The 17,618-nt window shown below is 41.2% G+C and overlaps 1 protein-coding gene across 1 annotated transcript in view; it reads left to right on the top strand.

The window, feature by feature from the left end:
* Nucleotides 1-646: 646 nt before the first annotated feature.
* The window catches only part of PKHD1L1 (PKHD1 like 1), a 179,964-nt gene continuing 162,992 nt past the window's right edge, over nt 647-17,618 (top strand). The window contains exons 1-4 of the mRNA XM_068983663.1: nt 647-721; nt 2,808-2,897; nt 10,778-10,922; nt 11,927-12,035. Of these exons, the coding sequence (XP_068839764.1) occupies nt 649-721; nt 2,808-2,897; nt 10,778-10,922; nt 11,927-12,035 (417 nt within the window). The 5' untranslated portion in view covers nt 647-648. The remainder of the gene's footprint in view (nt 722-2,807; nt 2,898-10,777; nt 10,923-11,926; nt 12,036-17,618) is intronic.

Below are 17,618 nucleotides of genomic sequence, written 5' to 3'. Positions count from 1 at the left end.
GGCAAGTAACCTAAAATTCGCCTCCGTTAGGGCATGTGAGGATGAGGGTCATAATCATAGTAACAGTCCTTATGGAACTATTGTGAGTTGAAGTCTCTAAGGCGCCTGTTTGCGCGGGGTGGGTGGGGGGGGGGGGACGTGCCCAGAGATCAACAAACATTGAAGTCCATAAATGGTGGGGCGGGGTGGGGGCGAAAAGAGAGAAAGGAACGAAGGAGCGAAGGAAGGTTGGAAGGAAGGGAGGAAGGACGGGGTGGGGTAGGAGGTGAATAGCCGGAGGGAGAAAAGGCGGGGTTGATGGAACACTTGCCGCTGGATCTTTCTTGCGAAGAAAAAGTGGGGTTATTGGACCTGTGGAGACAGCCTTGCGGCGTCAGCCCTCAAGTCTGAATGCGGAGGTGCGATGGCGCTCAACGGGCCAGGGCGCTAGGCGCTGGGTGAAAGGTGTGCGTCTGCGCGCGAACGCCGGGGGCGCCCGGGCCGGCGGGGCGGGGCGGGGCGGGGCGGGGCGGGGCGGGCGTGGGGAGGCCCCGGGGCGGCGAGTCCGCCTGCGCGCCTGGACGAGGCGGGCGCGCTAGCCGGCTGAGCGGGGCGCGGGCCGAGCTGCCGGCGAGTAGCGGGCGTGGACCCTGCGCCTCTAGCGCTGCAATGGGACACCTGTGGCTTTGGGGGACCTGCGGCCTCTGGGGGCTGCTCCTGAGCATCGCAGAGCCCCGCGCAGGTAACTCAGTTGGGGCACCAGGGAGGCAAGCAGGAGAGTTTGGTGTAGACGCTCCTGGGGTCCGGGGAGGGGCGGCACCGCCTGGCTCCTGCCTAGGTCAAGGCTGAGGGTGCGCAACTGCATGGCGATCCTGGGGACTAGGTTTAGTAATCCTGGGACCCAGGATTAGCCTGAGAGAGACAGACACGCTGTCACAGAAAAACATAGGAAGACAGATTGCTCTTGCCGTCAGAGGTGCTGTTTGAATCATGAAACCTCACCCCTTCCATCCGTGGTGACTCAGTTGAAAAACAGACTGCAATTTGGCTACGCGTGGGCTTCCCTGTTGCCTCAGACAGTAAATATCCCGCCTGCAATGCGGGAGACCTGGGTCGGAAACATCCCCCGGCAAAGGGCATGGCAACCCACTCCAGTATTCTTGCCTGGAGAATCCCATAGATGGGGGAACCTGGTGGGCTTCAGTGCATGGGGTCGTAGAGTCGAACACGACTGAGCAACTAAAACTTCACCTTTTTCATTTGGCTGGGGGTGGAGGACACAATCCGACCCCTCCCTTCTCCATTTTTGGGTCCCTTCTCTATTAAAGAAGGACAGAGTCTCCCAGTAGGACAGGAATGGGTCTTTGTGGCGGGTGTCAGTCATTTCCAGGGGCAGCTGCCCTGTGCCTTCAACTAATACTCAAGAGAGGGCTGGAACGAGACTTGATAAGATAAGAAACTGGAGTTGGCTGTGGAGATAACGGGGAGGATGAACCTGAGATAGGCGAGGAGCAGCGGGTCTAAGAGATAGGATCCAGCCTGCTCGCTGGAGTTTCCTACGCTTGGCTGTGGACTGCTCCAGGTTACAAATGTGCCTGAAGCAGGAGTGGCCTTGAAACTTGACAAAGACAAACGTCAAGGGCAGAGTCACTGGGTCTTGGAGGGGGGAGACAGTCTTCTTTATGCTGGAGAGCTTTTGCCACTGTAGGTGAAGTCCACACTAAACTTTTCTCAGGAAGGAATGAATTAAATCATAATATTTAAACTTTTTCTCAATCGTCCATTGCAAATATCCGTGGCTTTTCTTTATGTCACTTAACTTTTCCCACCTATTCTGAGAATTTGTTACTGGACAGAATAGTTACCTGTACAGTTTAAGCAGAAAATAAATCCCTTAAGCCATCCTGTAACTTTTGAGTTATTTTGAAGCATCAATTCCAGTTCTTCAGAGAAACAGCTCACTCATCCCTGTGTTTGCAGAGGCACCTGTCTTGGCCTAGAAGTCCACCTTGCCCCCGGTTTGTCCAGTCTAGCTAATCCGTGTTTGCTCTCCCAGGCACAGCAGGTTCACTCCTCTTTCAGAAAGCCAGTATGACGCCAGGAGTGTGGATGAAACGCCCCTTCTTACTCACGTAGCCACTGTGCTCTCTTCCATCACTCTACTAAGTAGAGCTTTTGGGAAAGTTGGGAATGTCACACATTTTTCAATGCCCAGGAGCCTAACACTGTTTATTGAATGAATTAGTGACCTTTGCATTGAGAACTCACTATCATCAGAAAGTTTCAGAAATGATCTTCCCTGAAGTCTTAACTCTGTCACAGAAAACAGTTTCTTCTTAAAACACACCATTCCTTTCTGTACCTGGACTGTTCTTTCAATTTACCAGGCTATGCATTTCTTAGGGGTTTTGATAATGACCTTATTCTCCACAGAGCTGTTTCTCCAGCCTTGTCTGCTGCTTGTGTGGGCTGATAGCTGTAGTTATGGAACTGACTGCATCTAGTAGAGCACTATATGCAATTAAGGGTCTAATAAATGTTTAATATGATAGGTACGAATGCTGAAAATGATCATGTATTATTCCTCTTTGTAGCAGATAAGATAGTACTCTACATGAAGCCAATGAGTATTAACTAAGTTAAAGACTTAACTCCCTGTCTGGTCATTGGTTAGTAATAGAACCAAAAATAAAACATAAGTGTATTTACTTTCTGTCCTGCAATCTCCACGATGATTTTCTTATACCATTGTAATTTGTAGCATAACATTTGATGCTGAAATGAAGTACTTGAGGCTTTTACTTCTACTGTACTTTCATATCTTTCAGATGGCTCTAAAATAATTCCCCAAATCACAGAAATAATACCTAAATATGGCAGCATAAATGGAGCAACAAGGCTGACTATCAAAGGAGAAGGTATGGTTGCCTTTTATTTTTCACCAAGGTTGAGGTATTTTGAAGACTTTCACATTTAGAGATTGATTTTTTTCCTCTTCTAAATCCACTAGAGTTGCTTCTCTATTTGGCCAGAGTAGGAAAACTCTATCCTCTTTGACACCTAATGAAACCCCAGAGAGTCTCTATCAACCTGACCATCTGAATTTGTATTATAATTACTTGTTTAACTCCAGGATCTGGACTATAATGACTGAATTGAAAGGAACATCTTTAACCCAACTCTGCAGTTACCTACTTTGTTCTTCATGGGTCTAATGGCATTTATTTTTATATTAAATAAAACATTTGTGGAGTTCGAAGGAGTAGGATGTTAGTAAGGGTGTATGATGGAGAAGTAGAATGGTTATGAAGGGAAAAAGACAATTGAAAGCAAAGCTTTGGATCCCTTCTTCTGCCATGCAGTCATACTTCATCAGAACATGGGTTATGTATGACTTTCTCCTTGCCTGATCTTGGGATGGAAACAAAGTAGGTAATTACCGAATATATTTAATGAACAACTGTTTCTTGAGTTAAATAGAAATACATGGTTTGTTTAGCCATTCACTCTTTACAATCTAAATGATGGTAGTATTCAGATGGTTATGAATTTTTGAAGGATGGGGAAGAAAGGTTTTTAAAGAATATTAATAAAAACTTTTATTTAGTCTTTAAGAAGTGCAATGGGAGTTTTTTGGAGTCAGAGAATTAACAAAGCAAGATATTTAATAATTCTGTCTTATATATTGAAGTGTCTTTCAATATTTCTAAGTAAAATTTCTGTAGAATTTTAATCTCTCAATGGTGTACTTGAAATGGTTTGTGCCTCTAAATTGTGAACAGTATATTTGGGATTAAAGTGTGTGTGTTTTTTTTTTTTTTAAGAGTTAGACACCTGGAGACAATGTGTTTGTTAAGGACTTTTAAAAATGTCTTTATCCATAGCTCCCTTATAGTATTTATTGTTAATATTTGCTTAGATAGTGCTGGATTTTTAACAGACATTTAGATGCCTTGAGAGAAGCACCCCAAACAAAACAAAACAATAAAACCGCTCAGGTATTTCCTTCTGCCTCAAAAGTGGGAAGCTGCTAAATTAACACAGGGAGCCCAGCCTGGTGCTCTGTGACTACCCAGAGGGGTAGGATGGGGGTGGGTGAGAGAATCGAGAGGGAGGGATATATGTATGTGTGTGTATATATATATATATATATGGCTTCCTTTGTAGCTCAGTCAGTAAAGAATTTGCCTGCAGTGCAGGAGACCCGGGTTCGATCCCTGGGTTGGGAAGATCCCCTGGAGAAGGAAATGGCAACCCACTCCAGTATCCTTGCCTGGAAAATCTCATGGACAGAGGAGCCTGGTGGGCTGCAGTCCATGGGGTCGCAAAGAGTCGGGCGCAACTGAGCGACTAACACTTACTTACTTACATATATATAATTATAATTGATCTGTGGTGTTGCACAGCGGAAACCAACACATTATAAAGCAATTACCTCCCATTTAAAATAAATAAACACCTACACCTTTTCTGTGGGCTTCCCAGGTGGTGCTAGTGGTAAAGAACCTGCCTGCCAATGCAGGAGACGTAAGAGACAGGGTTTTAATCCCCCTGGTTTGGGAAGATCCCCCTGGAGGAGGGCACAGCCACCCACTCCAGTATTCTTGCCTGGAAAATCCCATGGACAGAGGAGCCTGCTGGGCTGTGGTCCACAGGGTCACAAAGAGTCAGATGCCCCTGAAGCGGCTTAGGACACATACTTTTTCTCATCCAGGAACCATGGCTTGAGTTTAGTTGCATAGACTCAGATCATCCCTAGTTAGAAATAGGAAAAAACAAAACAAACCATTCCATTCTTAAGGCGTTTTGGAGGAACATCCTTATTAATCCAGCTATAACCTTTTCTCTTTGGTAAACTTTATGAGTCTCAAGAGTAGTCCTCTTACTTATGAAGCACAAAATGTCATGATGAATTTGTAGTTTCTCTAGTTTTCCCATCAATCTGCATTTCTGGATGCTTCTGGCCAAGAATTATAAAATAGTTAAATCATATTTGAATTGCAGATACATCTGCCTACTCTGATATGTCTTCCCTCTCCTTGCTTTAACCACACACAGTAGGTGACTAAAATTGTGATACCTAATGTCTTTTTCAAAGGTGAGTCTAAATACTGTTTTGGGGCCAATGATATATATAGAATGTGTCTAAGGTAATGATAATGAATTTGCAAAATACACCAGACCTCCAAGGGTACATGAATGTGGTACTTGAACAAAATTTATTTGGAGCAACTACTTTAACCTGTCAGTGTTTTGTCTGACCCAGACTCCATGTTTAGAATTGAATACAGAGATAATTTATTAATCACAGAACACCTTCTAATGGGATTTTAAATACTCTTATCACCTAAATGTTGGTAATGGCTTTTAAAAACTTGATCACCTAAATGTTGGTCCCATCTAACTTTTAAAATCTTTGTAGTGGTCATGATGAAAAACTAAAATATAGAAATATTTAACTTGAGTTCTGTGAAAGATCTATTGTTAGTACTTTTTTTGTATCCAAATGGCTTTTGTCTATTTCCACACATAATGAACTTTACAGGTAAAAATTTGCTAGTGTTTTACTTTCTTCTAAAGTCTATCTTCAAGAGTCAAAGTTATGTAGTTTTATAATTATGCTGCCCAAATAAGTGTTTTGAGCAGTGGCAAAATTGTAGAAATCGTTGTATCTCCTTCTAAGATGGCTGATTTAATGAGGAGTGTTATCATTTTGATAAGTTTCTGGAATGTTTCTAACTTCATTGTGTTTATTTCTTGATATTCATTCCTTGAATTTCTTAATTGTCTTCCTTGATATTTCTCTTTGTTAAAAAAAATCAATTGAAAGGTATAACATTTTACTTTTGTTGTTTTCTAGATATTCCCTTATTACAATGTCTAGCAGGTATATTTTTGTTTAACTGAAGTGGTGAATTATATAAGTTTTATAATATTACAGAAAGCACATAGACTTTAGTCAGGTTCAACTGGCTTTCAGCTCCACCTTTGCCACTTCCCACTAGGGGACTGGGGCAAGTTTCTTATCTAAGCCTCAGCTTCCTCATCAATGAAATGGGCTATTAATTCCTGCCTGTTGGGGCTATTGTGAATATTGAAAAGGACGATGTAGCTAAGGCACTGGTATATAATATCTGCTCCATAAATTAGAGCCATTTTATTTTTATTATTCTTTTGCATTTATGTTATAGGGATGGTTTCCTTCTTTAGAAGTTCTCCTCTATCACATTGCATCATTTTTCCCATTGTTTTGAATGTTACAGATTTTAAGTGGGTTTGTACTTTCTCAACCCTGATTTTTTAATTTTTTAAACCAGAGGAATCAAAACAGCCTGAATGGTACATGACAACTGCTGGCTGTGACAGCACGCACATTTTTCATGATAGCACAGGCTGCTATCAGGAGACCCAGGACTGCGTGCCTGGCTAGTCTTGTCTCCAGTTCTTCTGAAAAAAGGGGAAAAAATACATCAACATGTCAGGAATTTCCATCTGAAGCCTCCACCTTTTCTGTTGCCAGGGTACACCCAACCCTTCATGTAATCTTTATGCTTTGGAGTACTTCCAGAGGTATCTTCTTTATACCCAGTGACTTACTTAGAATTAGACTTTTAAATTAGAATTCTTTTTTAAAGCTGATTCTTTACTATTTCCTTTTAACTCTTTGGAAGTAGCTAATAAGTTATAATATATAAAACACATTGAAACAATTCCTAAGCTAGAAACAATATCATCTTTTGTTGGTGTTATTTTTTAGACTTGTATTTGTCATAGAAATGCTGAAAACCATTATCTGCATTACCATATCATTGATGTGACGTGTGCCTAACAGGAAGATAAATACACATATCTCATCCTGAGCCACACCACAAGTAAAACTGTGTTCTTTAGTTAGTGGCCAGCAGCCCATCTGTGTGTTCCAAACTCAATGTGAAGTACAGAGATAAGCAGAAATTGGCAAAAGGAAAAAGTGGCTTTGGAAGTAGTTTGCTTTTCTGTGTTTTCTTGTATCCTCTCAAAATTCCATTTGAGCAGTAACTGCCTTCCTAGATTGCAAATTCAATGCAAGTATCTTTCACATGTCAAATTGATATGTTTGTATTTTAGCCTATATGGATGAGTCCTATTTGGTTAAGTTTTAAGCTTAGAAGAATTAAATAAAATTAATTAAATAAAATAAATTTTAAATTAAATTAAATTAAATTAATTTATTAAAATCCCACCCTTTGTTTAGTTTCTGCTTACTTTTTCTACCTATAAAGAAGAGGAGCTAAGAACATAGGTTCTAGAGGAACTTACATTGGATAACTGGGAATAGCTTTGTAATGTGCATTTTTAAATATTACTTTTCTCTGAATATCACAAAGGTGCCAGGTTGGCATCACAGCCGTGGTTCAAATCCTGGCCTCTCACTTATTTGTCCTGTTATTTTTTTAAAAGGATATTAATATTCACTGATAATAACTATCAATATTTTGTGACTTAAAATATGCATGTATGCATGCTAAGTTGCTTTAGGTGTATTTGACTCTTTGCGACCCTATGGACCATAGCATGCCAGGCTCCTCTGTCCATGGAATTTTCCAGGCAAGAATACTGGAGTGGGTCGCCATTTCCTCCTCTAGGGGATCTTCCCAACCCAGGGATCAAACCTGCATCTCTTATGCCTCCTGTGTTGACAGGTGGGTTCTTTACCACTAAAGCCACCTGGGAAGCCTGACTTAAAATATAGTATATATCAACTGAGTATTTATCAATTGAGCTCTTAACCTAGGAGCCAGGCACCATGTTAAGTACTATATAAAAGGCCTCATTTAGTCTTCCTGATAATTCCTGCCAAGTAGATTATTATGGTCATTTTTCTGGTGAAAAATGACTAAGTGAGTTTATGTCTAAAGGTAATGCTCAAGATCAGACCCCAAGGAATTGCTGAAGCTGGGATTCCAACCCCAGATGTCAGAGTCCAGATGCCCTTTCCTGTAAACAGCACTGTCCCCTAGCATGCAGTGTTCCCACAGCTATAGTTTATGGCTCTGGCACTTGATGAACCTCGACACAGTGACCCAGGGATTGAACCCAGGTCTCCCACACTGTAGGCAGATTCTTCACCATCTGAGCCACCAGGGAAGGCTGCAAACCTGTATGTCTCAAGTTAATTTCCACTAGACAGAGACAGCAGAACAACTGGGTTGACTGGATGACTCGTTCAGAAGCTTCTCTCCTTGGCTACTTGAGTGCTTGTCCAATGACCTATGGACAGAGGGCCATGGGGGAAGGCTATGCATGGGCCAACACTAGGGACCTCTTTTCATCAGCACTAAGCTACCTACTGCTGCTGCTGACTACCTGCCCTGTCAGTAGCAGAGACCAGCACGTAGGACAGTCTCAGTAGGCACCATCCTCAAGAAGTCCACCCAGCTACTCAGTCATGTCAGCTGCATCACTCTCCTTCCCTCATGGACAAGCAGAGATTCATTATTCCTGGTACTGACACCCACTCCACAGAAGGCTTTTGCCTTCTCTTTCCACAGTGCCTTTGCTGGCCTCATCTTCTGAGAGTGTAATTCCGCAAAATACAATGAAATTCCATAAAGAGCCACAATATTTCATAAAATAGGGCCTCAAAACAAGGAACATATTTTATAGTGAAAAGTTGTGATACTGGGCACATGACCATGAACCTTGCATCATCCTGAAACAGGTGGCCTAACAGAATGATGGAACAGCCTACAGCTGGCAAGACTAAGAGCCCAGCTTGGAAACAACATCCTGTGAGGTGGGACGCTGTCCGTCATCGGAGCCATAGGCACTGAGCCAGAGGCAGATCCGGACTATTGTTTCCCAACAGATGGATACATGGAGCTGGGAATGAAGGGTTACTCCCTGTCCTTATCGCTTCCAGTAATCAAAAGATTGAATCTGTGCTTTCTGTTCTTGCAATTTTAGGTTCTCCTGGGTTCTGGGTCTGAGTTTCCAGATAGAGGATGCTTCTGGCAGGGATCCCGGTCTGGGTTCCACTGAACTGAAACTACTGCTACTATCCTGTCAGTTTGGATTCAGCAAACATAAGCAGTGGACTGCTAGAGATAGTCAATTCTGGTGATTCTGAAGAGGCAGGGTTGCTTTTCCTTGATACAGAGAAGGAGGAGTGTGTCTGGAATTTGTGGTATTCTTGGGGCGTCTCTTGGCTTCCATGTGCAGTGATAACTGTCAGTAGGCATAGGAGGCAGCCACAACCACACGTAGGGAAGAAAACCAAGGGCTCAGATCCTCAGGATAAAGGTTAGAATCACTCCATTAGCTGAAGTTCTGGCTTCTGGGTAGGGAAAGTACAATGGCTGAGAGAGGTCAAATAAGTATCAATTGTAGCCTCACGGCCAACGGGGGAGGCCTGTTGCTTGTTCCATTAACCCTGTTGTGTTAAATCTTTTAGAAAATATTTTATTTATTTATTTGGCTGCATTAGGTCTTAATTGCCCCAAGGCAGATGTGATCTTAGTTTCCTGACTAGGGATTGAACCCATGTACCCTGCACTGGATGGTGAATTCTTAACCACTGGATCACCAGGAAAGTCCCTCTAATTACATCTTTAGCAGAGCTCTTAGCTGACCACTCTCTGGTAGACTTGAAAATGCATTCTACTTCAAATGTAGGTTCTGAGTATATCTGTGGGCTTCCCAGGTGGCACTAGTGGTAAACAACCCACCTACCCATGCAGGAGACACGGGCTCAATCCCTGGATCGAGAAGGTCCACTGGAGAAGGGCATAGCAGGGCATTCCAGTATTCTTGCCTGGAGAATCCCATGGACAGAGGAGCCTGGCAGGCCATAGTCCATAGGGTTGCCGAGAGTCAGACACGACTGAAGTGACTTAGCATTCATGAGCATATCTGTATGGCACAAGGAGTCAGCTCTTTCAGATGCCTCTTTTACTCAGCTGCACATCCTGGTTTCCACCTCTTAGTCTAGCCACAGCTGTGGCAAAACGTTCCCTGTGTACCCTGACTCAATCCATGCTTCCAGGTCTCGCCTACAGGTCCCACAGTATGTCTTTGTCCCAGTGCCTTCTTGGATGCCGTGGCATTGGAACCTAGGTGGCATATACCTCTGTGCAGCCTGAAAGTGTGGGAAAAATCATTTCCCCCATGGGGAGCCCTCAGCGAATGGGAGAGAATTTGATGAATATATGCTTCTTCTCATTGACTCTTTGCTTCTGAGAGGCTACTGTGTTTTCCTCAAAAGTCTTTCCCAGCAAGACTGAGCCCCAGCTGCCTTCAGTGGAGTCCAGGTTTTCTTCTCTCTCGCCCCTAAGGGATCAACGCTCAAACTCTCTACTTGCAGGCCTTACCTCCGATTTTGCTTTATAGGTACTCAAGGTAAAGACCCCACGCCTTATAAAATCCTGTTCACTTTGTCTGCTCTTGCTGTGCCCCTTTGCCTGCTGTTTTCATAGTAGTTATCTCCACCAGAAACAACATCTGGTGGTATATATTTGTATATTGTCTATTTCTTCATCCGTCTCTCCCATTAGTGGGATATAAGCCATTTGATTTCAATGCCTTAACAACACCTGACAGATAATAGATTTGCAAGCATTGCTTTTATGAATTAATTAATTATAGGCTAATTTTTATGTTTTCAAAGAGGATTGCAATCACAGGGGTAAATGTGAAGTAGATTAACAGCTTACATCAACACCCTTCCTTATTCATTTGGCGATTCAATACAAAATGGTAATTGTTAGATCTTTGAAAACAGAGTTCCATTAGTAATAATTGAGTGTTTTTACTCTTCCAGGTTTTGCTCAAGCAAACCAGTTTGACTATGGAGTTGACAATGCTGAATTGGGAAACAGAGTGCAATTAATTTCTTCTTTCCGATCAATTTCTTGTGATGTAGAAAAAGATTCAAGTCATTCAACCCATATTACATGTTATACTAGGTATGTTGTAAAGTGTCTTTAATAACATCATTTTCATCATATCAGAACCATAGTTGTACATATTATTTCTATAATAGTTTTATCACTCTGGCAATTGCAATAATATTTTTCTGATTATCAGTTATTATTTTTGACTTCATGGTGTCTAGACTATTTTATATCTTTATTACATTCACTTGTAGTACTTTTTCCACATACTGGCATGATCAAATGTGTTCTATATCTTTTCCCAGGTTATTAGAGCTATTATCTAATCATTATTGATCTCTTTTAGAAGATAAATGGCCACTATTAAATTGCAATGATGCTCCTCAAAATATCAAAATTATACCTTCCTGTCTGGTTTGATTAATTTTTTTCAGAATCTTGACATGCTCATTAAGATTAAAGATGATCATTTTGTAGACTGACATTTCAAGTTCTTTACTATCAACTCAAATTGATGTTTGTTATTAGCAACTTAGGAGAAAAATTAATCATTTTAAATGGCCACTTTGAATACTGAGACAGGTAGCCTGTATTCCAGAGGATTCTATCCATATTAGGCTTGTTGACGTTTTGCAGCTTACTTAGGGAGAAGCATGATTAAAACTTTTTAGGAAGCAAGCATAAAATAATTGTACCAATGTGATGTTACAATTTTAAATGATTGTTCTTATTGTTTTACTTCTCAATAACCAGTGCCTTGGTCAGAATAAGCATTTGCCTGAGATCCGTGCTGTGAGAATTTGCAGTACAGAGTTCAGGATGGAGAGCATCTTTCCATAATATAGAATTGAACTGAATTGCACAGAAGCACAATTAATTTTGAATTTAATTCTACAACAGCACAGTTGTACAACAGCGACTTAGCATGCATGCACACACATACAACAGTTAGAATTTCAGACACTTTTTTTTTTTTTACCAAAATGACATGTAGTCTGGGGTGGTATTTTTCATGAATGCTATACATTAAATAACAGAATTTTGCATTCCGTATGTGTTTTCCATTTGCCGTCCAGAGCAATGCCAGAAGATTCCTACACTGTTAGAGTCACTGTGGATGGGGTTCCTGTTACAGAAAATAATACCTGCAAAGGTCACATCAGCAGCCGGGCCTGCATCTTCAGTGTAGGTGGCATTTTCTCTCTGACTTACATATAATTGATCTTGTACTTGGTTTCTTTTAGAACTGGACTTGTATTTTTTAATTTACAAATTGTTATCTATTTCCACATTAAAAAATTTACTAGTATGTAGCTAAGGATAATTTCACCCAGTTAAATTATCTTCTATAGTAATGAAATCTTATCATTTCCTGTTTTGTTTTTCAAATTAATTTTATTAATGAATTCAGCTTTTTTACTTTCAAATTGTTTTCTTGTTCATACTGTTTTTTCACTTTCTCCATTTCTGCTCTTACATTGATTTCCCTTTTTCTGTTTTCATCAGACTCAGCTTCATTTTATTTTTTTAAATATTTATTTATTTGACTACAGTAGGTCTTAGTTGCAGCATGTGGGTTTTTTTTTTTTTTTTAGTTGTGGCATGCAGAATCTTTAGCTGTAATATGAGAACTCTTAGTTGTGGCGTGTGCGATCTAGTTCCCTGACCAGGATTCAAACCCAAGTCCCCTGAGTTAGGAGCATGGAGTCTTAGCCACTGGACCACCAGGGAAGTCCCTCATCTTCATTTTAAATGGAAACATAATTATGTTCTCTTTCTTTGTATTTTCTGATGCAGTGAGTGCAAATGTGACTGTATGTAGACTAGAATTATTCAAAATTTAGTTCCCCTAAATACAGATGTTCATAATAATATATTTTCTTCTACAGACCATCTCATGTAATTTAAAAATTGTATTTATGTTTTAAGTTGTCGATTACTGAGTGCTGTAGCATTCCAATGTAAGACAAAATGCTGAGGAAATTAGTAATGACTTCTGTCCTCAGGAAGTGCCTATGATTCTCAAACATATGATTCCCAAATATCTCTGGCTCACTTCTCTCTTCCTAAATTGGGAGCCATCTTTTGTTTGCCAGAATAAAACACCTAAATGGCCCCAAAGCAACCTCAATTCAACTATTCTCAAATTGGATGTCTAGTATTCCTCCTTAAACTTCAGTTCAGTCGCTCAGTTGTGTCCAACTCTTTGCAACCTCATGGACTGCGGCAGGCCAGGCTTCCCTGTCCATCACCAACTCCTGGAGCTTGCTCAAACTCATGTTCATCAGTGATGCCATCCAACCATCTTATCCTCTGTCATCCCCTTCTCCTCCTGCCCTCAGTCTTTCCTAGCATCAGGGTCTTTTCCAATGAGTCAGTTCTTCACATCAGGTGGCCAAAGTATTGGAGCTTCAGCTTCAGCATCAGCCTTTGCAAAGAATATTCAGGACTGATTTCCTTGAAGATTGACTGGCTGGATCTCCTCGCAGTCCAAGGGACTCTCAAGAGTCTTTTCCAACACCACAGTTCAAAATCATCAATTCTTTGGCACTCAGCTTTCTTTATAGTCCAACTCTCACATCCATACATGACTACTAGAAAATTTCTGATATTTATCACACGTCTCAAGCTAGAAGCCTGTTACATCCTTAGTGTCTTCCTTGCCTTCCTCTTCAGCTCCAGAGCTATTCAGAAACCGAACCATGATGATCTTACCCTCAACTTAGCTCTGAGGTTCATCGTCCCCTTATCTTCTTTCCTGCCATACCCTTGGTTTTAATTCTGGTCTTGTCATCTCTCACTCATTATCACTGTGGCCTGTTGGCCTCTCCATCCTTTTTGATGGCACCATTCAGATGCTGCATTCAAAACCATGCATATTATTCTTTCTTTCCCCCACTCAGTATCTCGCCTTTACCCATTGTCTGTAGGTTCCCTCTATTATTTCATAGTCTGGAACCAATTGTTTCCAGCAGTGTCTCCTAACATCCTCCCTGACCAAGGATCCATAGACCTAGCTCACTTCTGCCTAGCGAGTCCTGCTCTTTGCTTGGGACTCTGAAGACTCCCCTGTGCAGAGCGAAGTGATTCTCCTTGTGTTCCTCAGCTGTACAGTGGCTCAGTGCTATTCAGGGTTCATATACAGGCTTCCTTATCTACTCTGACTTGGTCATAGTGAAACTCTGCCTCAGTTTCTTCATCTTCTATAAAATGGAGATATGTAAAATGGAGATTATCTCATTGCATCATATAAAATGGAGGATTAAATGATAAGTTGATCAGGAAGAACCAGCACATAGTTATTACTATATAGTGTTTTATCTATATATCCCATTTATTACTAATCCACTGTGCAGTGATTATATATTAATGTGTTTTTCTGAGCTAGAGGGGTTTGTTCAATGTTTCACCCTAGAACAAGCATAACATTCAGCACTTAGTAGGAGCACAGGTTATATTTGCTGACTGATGCTTATCCTCTGATTAAGACAAAAATAAGAGATTTAATGCCATGCAACTGAGTCTTCTTAAATTATTTTTGTCTTTTAATAATTTCAAATTTTAGTGGTATGTGGCCTGAAAAAGTAATACAGAAAATTAATTTTTTTTATTTAACAAAGTTATAGTTTTATATAATGAAAAACTGAACTGGTTCTACAAGGTTAATTAAAAACAAACAGGACCTCCTTGACTACTCACTCCACCTCATGTTCATTCTTCACATTTCCCCCACTTTCAATAACTTTAGTTTTTTACTGTGGTATTTCTATACAAAAATAATTTTTTATGGTTTAAAAAAAATTGAAAAAATATGTATTTTGGTTTCACTGGGGTTTTGTTGCTGCTCTGGCTTTCTCTAGTTGAGACAAATGGAGGCTACCCTTCATTGCAGTGCACAGGCTTCAGTGATTATGGCACAGCGTCTTAGTTGCCTCAAAGCCTGTGGGATTTCCCCAGACCAGGGATCAAACCTGTGTCCCCTGCATTGGCAAACAGATTCTTAACCATTGGGCCACCAGGGAAGTCTGAAGAGTATTACTTTTAATGTATGTAGATTATTTCATTTTCTCTTTTGTGATATTTCTAAATAATAGGCTTCTTATTAAGAAATATGTTTATTGCTATTTCTGAGTCTTTAAAGTTTATTATCTACTTTATCTTACAATGGAAGATGAGATTTTAACACCTGTTTTCCTACATCTGTTCACTACTACTGCGTCACACAGGTCCCAAGCTTAGTAGCTTCAAGCAGCAACTGTTCATATTGCTTATGTATTCATGGGTCAGCTGTGTGGTTCTTCTGTTCTAGGCAGAGCTAGACTGATCTCTGCTGCACTTACTCCTGTGTCTGTGGTCAGCTGTGTGTTAGGCAGGAGGCTTTGCCACTCTCAACTGGGTACTTTGGAGGGCTTCAGCTGGAACAATCCAGCTAATGAGGCTTTGTTCTGTGTAGTGTCTCTGCCCTCCATAAAGTAGCCCAAATTATCAGATACTAGAGGCAGGGATCCCTCAGGAGAGCAGAAGTGTGCAGGGAGCCTTTAAGAGTAGGCTCAAAAATGTCATGCTACCTGTATTACATTCTAGTGGCCAAAGCAGGTTCTAAGGCCAGTCTGTATTCACGTCTCCCACTAAGAAGATCTGTAAAGAGAAATTGCAGGTGAAGATATGGGGAGTGAAAGATGATAGCCATGTCTGAAATAAATCTGCTACCCCTTCCCACGTCCAACACACATATCCTCCCACTCCTCCTTTACTTAGATGTGCCCCAGTTTTTAGTTGCTTCCCAGGTGGCGCAGTGATAAAGAATCTGCCTACCAGTGCAGGAGACACAGGATATGCAGGTTTGATGCCTGGGGCAGTTCGTGAAGATCCCATGGAGTAGTAAATGGCAACTCACTCCAGTGTTCTTGCCTGGAGAATCGCATGGACACAGGAGCCTGGCGGGCTACAGTCCATGGTGTTGCAAAGAGTCAGACACACACACACACACACAATCTTTTAGATCAATATTCATAACATCATAACATGGCTCAGTATCATGTAAAATACAATAAAAACATGACAGCAATGTCCAGTTGCTTTAAAAGTCTCTAAGTCTCTATGGCTCATATGAGCCATGCCGTGTAGGGCCACCTGAGACGGACGGGTCATGGTGGACAGTTCTGACAAAACGTGGTCCACTGGAGAAGGGAATGGAAAACCGCTTCGGTGTTCTTGCCTTGTGGACCCCATGAACAGTATGAAAAGGCAAAAAGTTAGGACACTGAAAGATGAACTCCCCAGGTCAGTAGGTGCCCAATATGCTACTGGAGATCAGTGGAGAAAAAACTAGAGAAAGAATGAAGAGATGGAGCCAAAGCAAAAACAACACCCAGTTGTGGATGTGACTGGTGATGGAAATAAAATCTGATGCTGTAAAAAGCAGTATTGCATAGGAACCTGGAATGTTAGGTCCATGAATCAAGGCAAATTGGAAGTGGTCAAACAGGAGTTGGCAAGAGTGAACATTGACATTTTAGGAATCAGCAAACTAGAATGGACTGGAATGGGTGAATTTAACTCAGATGCCCATTATATCTACTACTGTGGGCAAGAATCCCTTAGAAGAACTGGAGTAGCCATCATAGTCAACAAAAGAGTCTGAAATGCAGTACTTGGATACAGTCTCAAAAATGACAGAATGATCTCTGTTCACTTCCAAGGCAAACCATTTAATATCACAGTAATCCAAGTCTATGCCCCAGCCAGTAATGCTGAAGAAGCTGAAGTTGAACAGTTCTATGAAGACCTACAAGACCTTCTAGAACTAACACCCTCAAAAGATGTCCTTTTCATTATAGGGGACTGGAATGTGAAAGTAGGAAGTCAAAAAATTAGGCAAATTTGGCCTTGGAGTACAGAATGAAGCAGGGCAAAGGCCAATAGAGTTTTGCCAAGAGAACACACTGGTCATAGCAAACACCCTCTTCCAACAACACAAGAGAAGACTCTACACATGGACATCACCAGGGTCAATACTGAAATCAGATTGATTACATTCTTTGGGCCAAAGATGAAGAAGCTCTATACAATCAGTAAAAACAAAACCTGGAGCTGACTGTGGCTCAGATCATGAACTCTTTATTGGCAAATTCAGACTTAAATTGAAGAAAGTAGGGAAAACCACTAGATCATTCAAGTATGACCTAAATCAAATCCCTTGATTATACAGTGGAAGTGAGAAATAGATTCAAGAGATCGGATGTGATAGAGTGCCTGAAAAACTATGGACAGAGGTTTGTAACATTGTACGGGAAGCAGTGATCAAGACCGTCCCCAAGAAAAAGAAATGCAAAAAGGCAAAATGTTTGTCAGAGGAGGCCTTACAGATAGCTGTGAAAAGGAGAGAAGTGAAAGGCAGAGGAGAAAAGGAAAGAAAAACCAATTTGAATGCAGAGTTCCAAAGAATAGCAAGGGGAGATAAGAAAACCTTCCTCAGTGATCAATGCTAAGAAACAGAGGAAAACAATAGAATGGGAAAGACTAGAGATCTCTTCAAGAAAATTAGAGATACCAAGGGAACATTTCATGCAAATATGGGCTCATTAAAGGACAGAAATGGTATGGACCTAACAGAAGCAGAAGATATTAAGAAGAGGTGGCAAGAATACACAGAAGAACTATACAGAAAAGATCTTCACGACCCAGATAACCATGGTGGTGTGATGACTCACCTAGAGTCAGACATCCTGGAATGTGAAGTCAAATGGGCCCTAAGAAACATCACTA

The sequence above is a fragment of the Capricornis sumatraensis genome, chromosome 11, assembly GCF_032405125.1.
Source record: "Capricornis sumatraensis isolate serow.1 chromosome 11, serow.2, whole genome shotgun sequence".
NCBI lineage: Eukaryota > Metazoa > Chordata > Mammalia > Artiodactyla > Bovidae > Capricornis > Capricornis sumatraensis.
This window is presented reverse-complemented; position numbering and strand designations above follow the sequence as displayed.